The sequence below is a fragment of the Calliphora vicina genome, chromosome 5 (assembly GCF_958450345.1).
Source record: "Calliphora vicina chromosome 5, idCalVici1.1, whole genome shotgun sequence".
NCBI classification, from domain to species: Eukaryota; Metazoa; Arthropoda; class Insecta; order Diptera; family Calliphoridae; genus Calliphora; species Calliphora vicina.
In genome coordinates, this window is record NC_088784.1 from 74441414 (window position 1) to 74455721 (window position 14308).

The 14308-nt window shown below is 32.6% G+C and overlaps 4 protein-coding genes across 4 annotated transcripts; all 4 read right to left on the reverse strand.

The window, feature by feature from the left end:
* Positions 1-1310: 1310 nt before the first annotated feature.
* On the reverse strand, positions 1311-3928 carry aft (adrift). The gene is made up of 2 exons (XM_065511983.1): positions 3177-3928; positions 1311-3121 (listed from the first exon to the last, which is right to left on the reverse strand). The coding sequence occupies exons 1-2, from the start codon at positions 3798-3800 to the stop codon at positions 1532-1534; spliced, it is 2214 nt and encodes a 737-aa protein (XP_065368055.1). The 5' UTR covers positions 3801-3928; the 3' UTR covers positions 1311-1531.
* A 1645-nt stretch (positions 3929-5573) lies between these two features.
* On the reverse strand, positions 5574-7847 carry LOC135960011 (transcription factor grauzone-like). The gene is made up of 4 exons (XM_065511186.1): positions 7653-7847; positions 6437-7569; positions 6002-6383; positions 5574-5937 (listed from the first exon to the last, which is right to left on the reverse strand). The coding sequence occupies exons 1-4, from the start codon at positions 7773-7775 to the stop codon at positions 5770-5772; spliced, it is 1806 nt and encodes a 601-aa protein (XP_065367258.1). The 5' UTR covers positions 7776-7847; the 3' UTR covers positions 5574-5769.
* A 1274-nt stretch (positions 7848-9121) lies between these two features.
* Positions 9122-11009, reverse strand: LOC135960012 (transcription factor grauzone-like). Its single transcript, XM_065511187.1, has 4 exons — positions 10877-11009; positions 9863-10800; positions 9406-9787; positions 9122-9352 (listed from the first exon to the last, which is right to left on the reverse strand). The coding sequence occupies exons 1-4, from the start codon at positions 10997-10999 to the stop codon at positions 9146-9148; spliced, it is 1650 nt and encodes a 549-aa protein (XP_065367259.1). The 5' UTR covers positions 11000-11009; the 3' UTR covers positions 9122-9145.
* Positions 11010-11930: 921 nt separating this feature from the next.
* LOC135962068 (transcription factor grauzone-like) lies at positions 11931-13943 on the reverse strand. The gene is made up of 4 exons (XM_065513805.1): positions 13746-13943; positions 12714-13669; positions 12267-12648; positions 11931-12213 (listed from the first exon to the last, which is right to left on the reverse strand). The coding sequence occupies exons 1-4, from the start codon at positions 13866-13868 to the stop codon at positions 12007-12009; spliced, it is 1668 nt and encodes a 555-aa protein (XP_065369877.1). The 5' UTR covers positions 13869-13943; the 3' UTR covers positions 11931-12006.
* Positions 13944-14308: the final 365 nt, after the last annotated feature.

Genomic DNA, 14308 nt, shown 5'->3' on the forward strand with positions numbered 1-14308 from the left:
ATTTGTTCTTGACCGGATCATTCCAGAGCTTAGAACCGACTGTCATGGGAATGAGGTTTGTGATGACTAATGTAATATGGAAAGGTCTTTTTTTGATGTTAATGACTTAGTAATACAGATATATATCAAAAAGTCAAAACTCAATGTAGTCGTGGTTTTTTATCAGTCATTTCCGGGCCGATTTCACCGAATTTAAATAGCAACCGAAAAGGGACTATGTTGGATATATTTATGTATGTATTATGGACAACATGGCTTTATCGACATCGCGATCTATATTGATCCAGAATATATATACTTTATGGAGTCGCAAAAGGTAGACATTACAAACGGAATGTCACATTTTTTTGGGTTACCCCTAAAAGCTAATCTTTTTATATCCTAACGGTAACGCTAATTTGGATTATTTTGGTAACGTTATTTAGGATTAAGCTGGGTTTCCGCATACACCGTAATCGGCGCCGATAACGAAAACTGAAAAACGTTGGTGTTCGTCACAGTTTCTGATTTGTTTTCGTTTCAGTTGGGTGCGTTGCGGCATAAAACAGAAACGAAATTTTTTTTTAATTTTGGATGACGCACATTAAATAGAATTTCATTATTTTTGACGAAATCTATTATTTTTTCCTCTTCCAATAAAGAAAATTTATTTTTTTATTCATTTGATTTTTTTAAATTTTAAATAAAAAAATAATTAAAATAATTTCGTTCCTACAGGACCGAAAACAACCTACTTGAAGTTGTTTTCCTTCCGCCCCCAAACGACAGGTTTTTCGTTACTGATCGGTGACGTTTCGTTCCCAATTTTCGTTGCCGATTTATGAATCGAACTTTTTTCGGTGCAAATATATGGATTTCGGTGTATGCGGAAACGTAGCTTTAACGTCATAGAGAACAAAACCTAGAGACGAGACACTCCGTTTTGTCAAACAGAAATACAACAAATTATGTGTGATACAAAAACAAAATGCACTGACTAACATGTATTCTGTTGTAACAAGAGTAAGGTTTTTGACAATTACGTCTCGTCTCTATTGGCAACGGTATTTGTCTCTGCATAATTCCCTATAATACAAGTTTTATATATTTAACAACTAACCATAGCTCCGATATAAAGCCCATTTCCAAAAATTTTAAGATATAAGCAAAACCACGACTGCCAATTTTGTGAAAAATATTTGTAAACTATTTTTTTTCCACAAAATTTTTGCATAAAAACCTATTTTGGCACCGAATATTGATTTTAATCAAGTTTAATTATCGACTTTATAATATTTGCATGGCAAGAAAACGCTGTAAATAAAGCAAAATTTCCGTATTAAAATTCATTTTTATTTATTTTTTAAAGCATTCTAATTCATACATTAAATGTTGTTTATTAATTCACACACGGTATAGTATATTTAAAAATAGATAAGAAGTCTTAAATAGTGTTTTAGAGAAAGAATGGAAATTGTGTAATTCCTAAACAATTTGATACAATACTTCTTCCTAATCATTATATGATTATTGAAAAATTCATGAAAACAGATTAATGGTGTAATAAATGTTTAAAGTTTTGCAACAGCAACATGTTGTTGAAAGCACATAACGTTTTATTAAAATCATTGCGATGCAATTGTAGTATGTTTATAAAACATAAAATATCTTGATCCATACTACTGGACAAGGCCACTTTTAGTTCCTCCAGACTGACCGTAAAGTCACGGGTACAAGAAGTTAAGGAAATTTCAAAATTGTTCTCAAATGAAAATGACAATTGTGAATAACTAAGACACGATAAATAACGTAATATGGACACTGCATAATGGGTTAAAAAAGGAAAATTTATAAATTTTATTTCATTGGGCTGGGATTCCAATAGCGATGAGATTATGTTTTTGAAAAAGTTTTCCTGTTGCAGGGAAAAATTTCCACAAGTTGTTAGAAAATCATTAAAATTTATTGAAACTATTGATTTGTTGCAAGTAAATAACACTCGAGGCTGCTGCAACCACAAACTATCGCATGATGTTTCGACATATAAATCATTTAATTTCGTACGCATTATTAACAAATGCACGTTGGCAAATAGACTGCTATTCAAGAAGGCGACACCCTGACCCCGGTACAGCGACAATTTTATTTTAGCTTCATCGTCCGTGTTTATATCTTCAAATTTATATTTTATTTCATTTGAGTGTAAATGTTCTTTTAGCATTTTTTCCAATTCATTTAAATGTTTGCGAAATTTAAAAATTTGTTCTTCTTTGGATGTTTCCTTAAACATTTCCCTTTCCGAGTGCGAGCCTTTATATATTTGATTTTTATAGCTTTTTTCTATATATTTATGATATTTATAAAGAATTTTCAATTCCTCAGGCAGTTTGTGAATATTATAACGTTTGTAGAACTCATTGCAGGTGGCTGTTCTAAGGCTTTGTAAACGCTTTACAATCATTTTATGAGGTCTTACCTCATAACTATAGATATTCTGCTCTATAGCATTTATCTGATGATTCATAAATATGCGACAGCATATTTCATGTTGCCTTAGAAAATCAACTGGTAGCGATGATTTAGCAAACAATGGCCATAGCATGGCATTTTCAAGATTTAATTTCATTTTCATTTTCTCTACAATTTCTGACAAATTTGTTGCTTCTTTTCTGTAATTCAAACATACAACATACACCTCGGAGTTGCCGCGTTTGGAAGTGCATGGCTTAAATACATGCACCTTTTCGAAAGCACAATTCAATAGAAATAATTTACTGACCGATGAGGCTTCGTACATGGTAAACATTTTAATAACAAACGCTCCACCCTCGGCCAATATGCTGAGAGCTGTGATTATTTCGGCATAGTGTAAAAGTGCAACCTTTTCCTCTTGACAATCGGGTGACTCTATGCAATCGACCGATCCATCAGCCGTTATAAGATGTACTTCACCTAAACGTTTTTCACATTGCTGTTGCATATGTTGTAAATTTTCGGTATCGATTATGTTGCCCGTAAAATCTTTATGAAACAGCCAATTGTCGAGTGTGTATAAGAGAAAACGATCATCCATTATCATCCTGTTAACAGGATTGCCTTCATAGTAAGGATTTAAGGTGGTCGCTAACCAATTCCACTGCACCTAGGAAATGAAATAATAATAATATGTAAATTGATTAGTTATAAAGATAACTTACCTCATTTTTATCATAATTCGTATACAAATAATGATTGAACGCCGTAATAAAAGCCCCTGGAGCTTCACACAAATGCAATGAATTTACTTGCGGTCCTTTAATCAATTCTGGAAATCTACCCAAACATTCATACATCTTGCACCAGGCAATTGTTACAAATTCAGCGTTTGTTTCGGATTTCAAACGCCAAGGTATCTCGCCGGCAGGATCCTGACGTCTTGTATGCAATGACCAATCCTCAATAACATAATCATTTAATTTACTCTTGACCTGATTCAATTTTATTTTCAACTCTTGCAATGTCTCCAATTGATAATATTCTTTAAACAGTTCATTGGCCTTTGGTAGGCACCAGGAATTCGATGTGGAATATTTCTGATAAAGAAAACATTTTTCGAACATTTCTTGTATTTGAGTATTAAAGTCGTGGTACTGCATCTCATCAGCTTGTCTTGTAATACTGTTGAACTCCCTGTTGCTGTAGGGCTTCGTATTGTTCTTGTAATTCGATTTGCCGGTTGTTGCGTTATTGGAGCCGGAGCATTTTGTGGGTGAAGTGTGTGGACCACAGCCATTTCTTAAGCCTGTCGGAGGTGCTAAACGTGTATCTTGTGATAAATTCATAATATTTTCTTACAGCTTTTTTATATTTTAAGCAAACATTTTTTTTTTACAAATTTTACGGAAAAAAATATAAATGCACTGCGCAAATTGTTTATAACCAGCGTTGCCAGAGACTTTGCCAAGAAAATCTCATAATTTGCCAACGAAAAATAAAAATTTATAAATAAAAAAATCAATTTTGTCCGTCTTCTTTCTTATTAATTCTTAATAAAATGGGAATTACAAAAAAAATTAACTTGGAATGTTAAGCTACCATAAAATAACAGGAGTAGTGATGCCATATCTATGTTTAACAATAAAGTGATATCGATAACAATGTGTAATCAAAAATAAAAAACATTCAATCAGTTACACCATTTCCAAATCAATTTAAAATATTATTTTGGATAGAATTTCCATACAATAGTCATTAAAAACAGAATCCCCTTTAACTTGGCGTTTACACAAGCCAGTAACAGTGCAAGTAATTGAACACATTTAAACGTTTGCACTAACACAATGTAAATTTACACAATTGTGTTAGTGCAAAAGTATGAATGTGTTGAGTTTTTGGAACTGTTACTTGCATGTGTAAACGCTAGGTAAACTTAGAAAATGTTTCAATATGCCAATTGTTTACATAACATTTTCAATATATTTTTTGTATTTTTACATAGTAAATTGAACTTCAGCCAGAATACAAATTGATTCTAATATTAATAAGTAAGAGAGCTATATTCGGCTGTGCCGAATCTGATATACCCTTCAACAAATTATACTTCAAAATACAAATTTTAAATATTTTTAGGTAAACAAAATTTATGTTTTTTTCCGAAGTTGTTTTTTTTATTTTTATAAAGTTACAATTTTTTTTTTTTAAATTTTAAAAAATTTTTTTTTGTTTTTTAAATTTTAAAATTTGTTTGTTTTAAATTCTATAATTTTTTTTTTTAAATTTTATTAATTTTTTTTGGTGAAAAAAAATTCGGGTTAAAAAATATTTTTTCCGATTTTGACCCATTGTAGGTCCAACTTGCTATGGTCTTATATACGTCGTTGCAAAGGTCTTTGAAATATCTATCATTATATATCCATATTGTCTATATTAATGACTTAGTAATCCAGATATAGGTCAAAAATAAGTCAAAAATCGAGGTTGTCCTAGTTTTTGCTGATTTTATTATTTTGCAGAATTATTAAAGATTTGGATCCCGAAGATATCTGGGGTCTTCAGAAAATTGATTTCAACAGACAGACGGACATACATGGCTTAATCGACTCCACTTTATAGGGTCGGAAAATTATATTGTGGAAATTACAAACGGAATGACACACTTATATACCCTTCTCAAGAATATAAAAATTAAAAGATCAAAATAATTACTAAAAATTTTAACATTTGTGATATTTCCAAAACTTTTAACATATTTTACATAATTCGTCTGAAATAATAAATAGAATTCAGATTATCCACTAAAGGGAGTCTTTTTTACAGGCGGATCATTGTTTTCTGTGGCAGCTGATTTGATAGTTCCCTTTTTGGTTTCGCAATTTATCATGTTCAAATTTATATTGAAAATCATGGTTCAATTCGACAAACTCTTCATTTTATGGAGTTCATAATCGAGCGATTAATTCGTTTTCTCAATACGTTTACTTTTAACGATAATACGCATCCCGAAAGGCGTCTCCAGTTCGCACAGAACAACCGATTGATGGTGTGCAGCGTAGTGTTAATGATTAACCAAAATGTGTCCATTCGTCACCGTGTTCAACAATTAAAAAATGTACATATATGCAATAGTTTAGCAAAATCTGTTCAAGATTTGTGCCCATTTATTTAACTTAAAAAAGTAGTTACTACTTACTCAATGATTAATTTAAATACAAATATTGTTTTGTAAAATAAACATGAGACTTAATTAAACTACTATAAATAAAAAATTATTTTTTAAAATATATTTTTTTTAATATTTTTATTTTTTAATATTTAAATTTCTGGTGGTATATTGCCCGAATACTTCTGTAGTTTTGATTCTTCCCATTCCTTTGGATGAATCTTTTTGCGATGAGCATGCATATTGCCATTGGAATTAAAGGTTTTCGGACACCAAGGGCAAGTGTATAAAGTGGTGCCAGTATGTGTGGCCATATGTTCCTGAAATGGCCCGTATTGTTAAAACCGTAAGAAGTAAAAATTGTGTTCATTATTTTTGACTAACCTTTAAAGCTTCCGATCTCTTAAATGCCTTTTCGCAAATGCTACACTTGTGATCGTAACCCTTTTCGTGCATTGTGTGTACATGTTTCTTAAGTGCTTTAAGAGTGGGTGATATTTTAGGACATATAGGACAGTGATGTTCTTGTTTTCCTCCTATCGGATGTTGGGATTCTTTGTGCAACTTTAGGCCCCGTTCACTAGTCAAACGTAAGCCACATACATCACAGTTGATAACTGGAGCGGGAATGCCTTCATGCTTGTTCATGTGTACTTTAAATTCAGCACTTGAATTTATAGCCTTGCCGCATATGTAGCAAATTTTAACAAAACGCTTAAGATGCACCGCTTGTCTATGTTGGTTTAATAGATACGGACTGCCGTAACTGAAATGAAAATGATTGTGATAAAATAACTTTGAATATTATAGATGGTATACTTTTTTCCGCAATCAGTGCATGGGAACTTCTTTTCTTCTTCCGGCAAATGGGTTAATTTATGAATTCTCAACACATAGGCTTCAGTAAAAGATTTGCCACAAACATCACAACAATGTTGCTTCACAACCTCACTAGCCCTATGTACACGTAACATGTGACTATCAAAACTGGTACGATCGGACATGGCTTTGCCACATTCGTTGCACTTAAAATGATCAGGATTTAAATGACAGTGAAGATGATCAACCAAACGAGTGCGATCGAAAAATTTTCTTTTACAGCAAACAACATAGCCCCGTTGATTGTGATTTATGGTAAAGTGTTTTTGCATGGCGGGAAAATCTTCAAATGTTACTTGACAAAGATCACAGAACATTTGTTTAAAGTGTTCGGCTATAAATTGATCGTTTTCTTTACGATTTGTGCGGTGTTTATTGTAAGCTTTGCGTCTCTTACTTTCTACACATTCGGAGGAATCTTTATCTGGCTGATAATTATCATCGGCGGCACCGTTGTCATTATCACTAACACTATCCGAATCATTATTGTTATCATTCATATCAATTGGCTCGTCTTTAACTTTTGACTCTTCTGTTGTATTTTCTTCCGTTGATTTTGTTTCTGCAGAAGCTTTGGCTTTAAACGTTTTTCTATTCCTAGGCTTGCTGACCTTAGGTTTTTTCGATTTTTCTAGAGGATCTTTATTTGTCTGTTCATTTTGTAATCTTAAACGTTTGCAGGCCTGTTTCAAAGGCATATCATCTAAATCGATTTCATCTAAAGGCTCTGTTATTGGTGTTTCTTTGTCAACTACCAAGTCGGGGGCGGGTGGTTGGTCTATAAGTATTTCCGGTTCCGTCAAATCCTGAGGCTGAGGTTGATCTATTAGTATTTCCGGTTCCAGAAAACAAAATGCTAAATTATCTTTTTCCGGCTCTTCACCAGTATCTTTAATTTTTGTTTTATGTATCGTTAATTCCTCTTTACATTCCACCAATGCAGCCGCACCATCCTCAACTTTTATTTTTCCAAAATTCATATGAGCCTCCTCTATGCGCATGTAGAATTTGTGAAAATCATCTACTTCTTCCCAGCATGACAAACATATCCAGGAACTTGCTTGTATGATGTTCTAAAAGCATTTTATTTTTTTGGGAAAATATTTATTTATTTATAAATAATTGCAGTAGTTGAGACAGTTTTCTTTGTACTTACCAATGGCCAAAAGTATTTTTGTATCACTTTTGCTATGTCTAGTTCCTCCCATCGCGTAGAGCTTGCCTTTATGGAATCCAATATATCTTTATTAATTTCTAAACACAATAAACACGACTCCATTGTATTGTTTTATTTAGTAATTTATTAAAAATAACATTTTATCTATTTGTAAACAAGAAAAATGTATGCTCTATAATAAAGTATTCGATTAATCGGTAATCGATGCTGACAACTATCACGGGTACCCACCTCGTATGTCTAACGTCAAACACAATATACACACACCGTGTATTTCTTATGGGACTAGAGTTGTTAAATTCAATTTCCGCTTTTTACAAAAGGACGACGGTTTTCGAATTATTCGATAAAATCGAATATTTATTTTAAGATTTTATGCGATTAGTTTAAAAATTAGCGATTACTTTAAACAACACTGTGTGATATCATTTCATGTTGAATGCCATTAACAAATTGTATATGAAGAGCAAGGCGAATTCATACAAGGTGGTGTCCAAGGCGTATTAACAAGATGCGTGCGTCGCGGCAACAAATATGCAAAAACAACAGGTATTTTGCTTTTGTTAAATCTAGAAGAAATGTAAAAATCAACAGTTAATTAGGAAACTTATGATTTTATACGGTCACCTAGTTACTACGCCTTGACATGTTTTCCCACTTCCAAGGCGCATTTACAGAAGGTGACCTCAGAACAGCTGATTAGTTTTTTATTCAGTTCAGATAATTGCACTGTCAATTCACTTCTGTTTGTTGTGCCGAAAACTACAATAAAGCCCAAAGCAAAAAAAAAAAACAGCAGCTTTCACAGTTCAATTATTTTTAGCAAAAACAAAGTACGTTGTTTTTGTACATGTTGTAGTAACCTTCTATAAATTCGCCTTTTGCTATCTATCAAAGTTTGTTTCCATTTGTTTGCTAATTTAAATATAACGTTTTTGTTTCCTTTAAGAAAATAATTAAAACAGTGAAAAAGTGAACAACACACATAAATTATTAAAATACAAGATGTTGCCCTGATCTTGATGTATGGTAAAAAATGTGAAAAAAAAATATTTTGTTGAAAAAATAAATTTATTGATAAAACAAATTTTGCTGCAAAAAAATTAGGTGAAACAAAATTTGTGAAATACGTAAATCAAAAAATCGAGTTAGACGTGGATTTCTGCATATATCTCTAAATAAAACAAGGCCCCAACGAAGAGAACTATAGCCCGAAATCAAAAATGAACTAAGTCCCTAATTTTTCAATTCTCAAAAAGACAAAAAATCAAATTATGAAATGAAATAGAACTGCTTTTATTACAGCCAGAATTGAATTCCTTTGGGGATATAAAATCCCATATTTTTTAATGGAAATTAAATAATTCCCAATTTAAAGGTAAAGGTAAAATTTCTAAATGTTATAAAATAATTCAAAGATACATACGATACATACGTAACTTTATAATACATTTTTTTTCTTTTGAGTTTATTTAACATTTTTCCTCTATGTTATTGTTTGCAATCGTTACTCTCAATTCGACTGGCAAGTTTCCCGAATATTTTTGAAGTTTGGCTTCCTCCCATTCTTTAGGGTGTACTTTTTTGCGATGAGCATGCATATTACCATTTGAATTAAACATCTTCGGGCACCAAGGACACGTATATAATGTACTTCCGGTATGCGAGGCCATATGGTCCTGCAATAACAAATCATTCTAAACATTTTTGTTTTTCATCTGTTCACACTCACCCGTAAAGCTTCTGCCCTTTTAAAAGCCTTTTCACACATGCTGCATTTGTGATCGTAGCCTTTTTCATGCATAGTAATTACATGTTTCTTAAGTGCCCTAGCCGTAGGTGATATTTTGTGGCATACAGGACAGGGATGTTGTTGTTTGCCACCCACCGGATGCTGAGATTCTTTGTGCAACTTAAGACTTCTTTCACTGATCAGACGTAAACCACACACATCACAATTGATAAGGGGAGCAGGAATGCCTTCATGTTTGTTCATGTGAGCTTTATATTCAGTGCTAGTGCCTAATGTTTTGCCACAAATATAACAGACTTTAGCCTGTTTCTTTAGGTGTACTACTTCAGTGTGTATTTTCAATAAGTAGGAATTGCCGTAACTAAAAAAAAAATATGTATGTAAGTAGTTTTATGTTGAGAAAATAGTCCACAAATTACAATTATAGGTAACTTACAATTTACCACATTCTGTACAGGGAAACTTTTTTTCTTCTTTGGGCAAATGCGTTAATTTATGGGTGCGCAATAAATATCCTTGGATAAAAGACTTACCACAGATATCGCAAGAATGTTTCAAAACAACATCGTTTGGCCGATGTACACGCAACATATGACTTTTAAAATTCTTTCGATCCGACAGAACCTTGCCACATTGAGCGCACTTAAAGTGATCTGGATTCAAGTGACAATGTAGGTGGTCAACTAAATGATTGCGTTGATAAAATTTTCTGGTGCAACAAACAAGGTAACCTTTTCGATCATGCACCGTTGAAAAGTGTTTCGGCATGTCGCTAAAGTTTTCAAATGGAACGTCACAAAGATCACAGCACATGTGCTTAAAATGTTCAGTTATAAATTCATCGTCTTCCCGTTTATTTATTATTCTATTTTTGACACTTTCGGAGGAGTTTGTACTTGGTTCATCATCGCTATCTTCATCATCATTCATACTATCAGAGCAATCACTATTGGAAAAATCGTCTGGTTCTGGTTTAATTTGTGCGTCCTTCGCGTTCTGTATCGCTGTATTAGTTTCTGGTGAAGTCATTGTTTTTATTTTTTTTATATTTCTTGGCTTGGTGACTTTTGCTAAAGGATCCTTTTTCAAAATGATATTTTCACCTAAACTTCGTTTTTTCGTATTCCGCTTTAGGGTGGATTCTTTGTCTCCAAGTTCATTCTGATCCATAAGTATTTCCGGCTCGAGACAACAATATGAAAAGTTTTCACTTTCTTGACTTGATATTTCCTCTTTGGACAGCACTAGATTTTCCTCAACTTTAATTTTTCCTAAATTAAAATGAGCTTCTTCTATACTTAAGTAGAATTTGTTGAAATCGTCTAGCTTTTGCCAGCAAGACAAACACATCCAAGTGCTGGGTTGCATGGTGTTCTATAGTTTGTTAAAGGACATAATAATATGTAATATTAAATATTTCAAAGTGTGTTGAAGGAATCAATCAACTTACCAATGGCCAGAAATGTTTCTCTAGCACTTCTGTGATGTTGAGTTCTTGCCATCGTGTGGAGTTTGTTTCTATGAAATTTAGTAACTCTTTATTAAATTCTAAGCACAATAAACAGGAGTCCATAATTTGTATATGTCGATTTTACAAGATACCTTTTGTTTACTTTTTAACCGAGAGTGAAAGACGTATTAAAGAAGGTGGTCTCAGAAGAACAGCTGATTATTATTTTATCAGTTGTTTAGATGTTTGAACTGTCAATTCACTTCAGTTTGTTTTGACGAAAAATACAACAAACCCGAAAGCAAAAATAACAACTGACAACTTTGACAGTACAATTATCATTTAACAAAAACAATGTACCTGTTGTTTTTGTACATGTTGTAGTAGTTGCAGTTTTTTCGTCACCTTCTATAAATTCGTCTTGCGAGAGTATAAGAAATAATTTTTACTGTACAATTTTTGACGTATGCCAAGATAGCGTTAAAATTATTATATAATCGCAAAGTAATTGAGCGATTTTGGGAATTTAAAAATACCCAATGAATGTAAATGGGAAGTAAAAATATACACTTAATGAAAATCGGAATTTGTATGTATTTATAAATACAAATGAGGCAAAGTTATAAAGGATTTGAGCAAAATTGCAAACATATTCTGCTCACCTGGGGGAAATACTTTCGGTTTATACAGCTATCGCTGAGTTGAAAATTTTTGGCGGATTATGGCTCGGGTCGTTCCGGAGTGAAGATCAAATTGTCTTGGATACGATATAGTAAACGGGTGTTGCTGAGTTAACATCAACCGTAATACCATTTTTAACAGATTATTGAATTTTTATGGTGAAATCAGAAATACAAAAGAGCGGAAACTTTCCTGTCAAATACCCAACGCAGTTGCCAAAAACCTTTGTAAAAAAGATCGAGTTATTCGACTATAACCGATATATGTATCAAAAATTTGCCTCTTCTATATCAATTTGTGGGTTTCGAGTTCGATTCCCGACAAAGACTCTGGGTGTATCGGCAGACAAGCCAAAAAGGACCGGAAATTAAAATTTATACATGTTATAAACAAATTCAAAGACACATACATACATGCATATATGTACATTTCTTATCTTTCGAGTTTATTTAAAAATTTCCTTCTATATTATTATTTGCAATCTTTACTTTCAATTCGACCGGCAAGTTTCCCGAATATTTTTGAAGTTTGGCTTCCTCCCATTCTTTAGGATGTACTTTTTTGCGATGAGCATGCATATTACCATTTGAATTAAACGTCTTCGGGCACCAAGGACACGTATATAATGTACTACCGGTATGCGAACCCATATGGTCCTGCAATAATAAATCATTCTAAACATATTTGCATCTAATCTGTTCAAACTCACCCTTAAAGCTTCTGCCCTTTTAAAAGCCTTTTCACACATGCTGCATTTATGATCGTACCCTTTTTCATGCATCGTATTTACATGTTTCTTAAGTGCCCTAGCCGTAGGTGATATTCTGTGACATACAGGACAGGGATGTTGTTGTTTGCCACCCACCGGATGCTGAGATTCTTTGTGCAGCTTAAGACTTCTTTCACTGGTCAGACGTAAGCCACACACGTCACAGTTGATAACGGGAGCAGGAATGCCTTCATGCTTGTTCATGTGAGCTTTATATTCAGTGCTAGTGCCTAATGTTTTGCCACAAATATAACAGACTTTTGAATGTTTTTTTAGGTGTACTACTTCGGTGTGTATTTTCAATAAATAGGAATTACCGTATCTAAAATAAATATGTAGTTTAAAGTTGAGAAATTAGTCCACAAATTAAAAGTATAGCTAACTTACAATTTACCACATTCTGTACAGGGAAACTTTTTTTCTTCTTTGGGCAAATGCGTTAATTTATGGGAGCGCAATACTTTGCCTTGGGTAAAAGACTTACCACAAATATCGCAAGAATGTTTCAAAACAACATCCTTTGGTCGATGTACAATCAACATATGACTTTTAAAATTATATCTATCGGACAGGACCTTGCCACATTGAGAACATTTAAAGTGATCTGGATTCAAGTGACAATGTAGGTGGTCAACTAAATGATTGCGTTGATAGAATCTTTTGCTGCAACAAACAAGGTAACCCTTTCGATCATGCACCGTTGAAAAGTGTTTCGGCATCTCGCTAAAGTTTTCAAATGCAACGTCACAAAGATCACAGAACATGTGTTTAAAATGTTCAGCTATAAATATATCGTCTTCCCTTTTATTTATTATTCTATTTTTGACCCTTTCGGAGGAGTTTTTACATGGTTCATCATCGCTATCTTCATCATCGTTCATACTATCAGAGCAATCGCTATTTGAAAAATTGGCTGGTTCTGATTTAATGTTTGGGTTCTTCTCGTTCTGTTCCGCTGTATTAGTTTCTGGTGAAGTCATTGTTTTTATTTTTTTTACATTTCTTGGCTTTGTGACTTTTACTTTAGCTAAAGGATCATTTTTCAAGACACTATTTTCATCTAAACTTTGTTTTTTCCTTTTCTGCTTCAGTGAGGATTCTTTGTCAACAATTAATTCTCCAAGTTCAGTCTGATCTATTAGTATTTCCGGCTCGAGACAAAAGTACGAAAAGTTTTCACTTTCTTGACTTGATATTTCCTCTTTGGATACCAATCGATTTTCTTCAACTTTAATTTTTCCTAAATTAAAATGAGCCTCTTCTATACTCAAGTAGAATTTGTTGAAATCGTCTAGCTTTTGCCAGCAAGACAAACACATCCAAGTGCTGGGATGCATGGTGTTCTATAGTTTGTTAAAGGACACAATAATATGTAATATTAAATATTTCAAAGTGTGTTGAAGGAATCAATCAACTTACCAATGGCCAGAAATGTTTCTCTAGCACTTTTGTGATGTTGAGTTCTTGCCATCGTGTGGAGTTGGCTTCTATGAAATTTAGTAATTCTTTATTAAATTTTAAGCACAATAAACAGGAGTCCATAATTTGTACGAATTGTGGATTTTACAGGATTCCTTTTGTTTACATTTTAAACATAAAACGATAGTGCAAGAAATTATGTTTACTTGATAATTTTTGAGGTGTGTGAAGATAGCGTTGAAAATTAATACAGAAAACGGCGAAATAATTGAGCGATTTTGGGAATTTAAAAATACCTAATGCATGTACAGTGAGTGTCACTCAAAATAGTACAACATATTTTTGTTTTAAATATTATGAAATTATACAGGCAATAATAGGTGATTATATAAAAAATTTAAAGTCATTTTATTAATTGGAACAAAAAATATGTATTTCAACAAAGAAGTTAACAAAACCTCAATTCGTTAAAAAAATATTGATGAAAATTAAAGAACATCACAAAATTCATATTTCACTTAAATTCGTACAATTATATTAAATTATAATTAAAACTTTAAAAA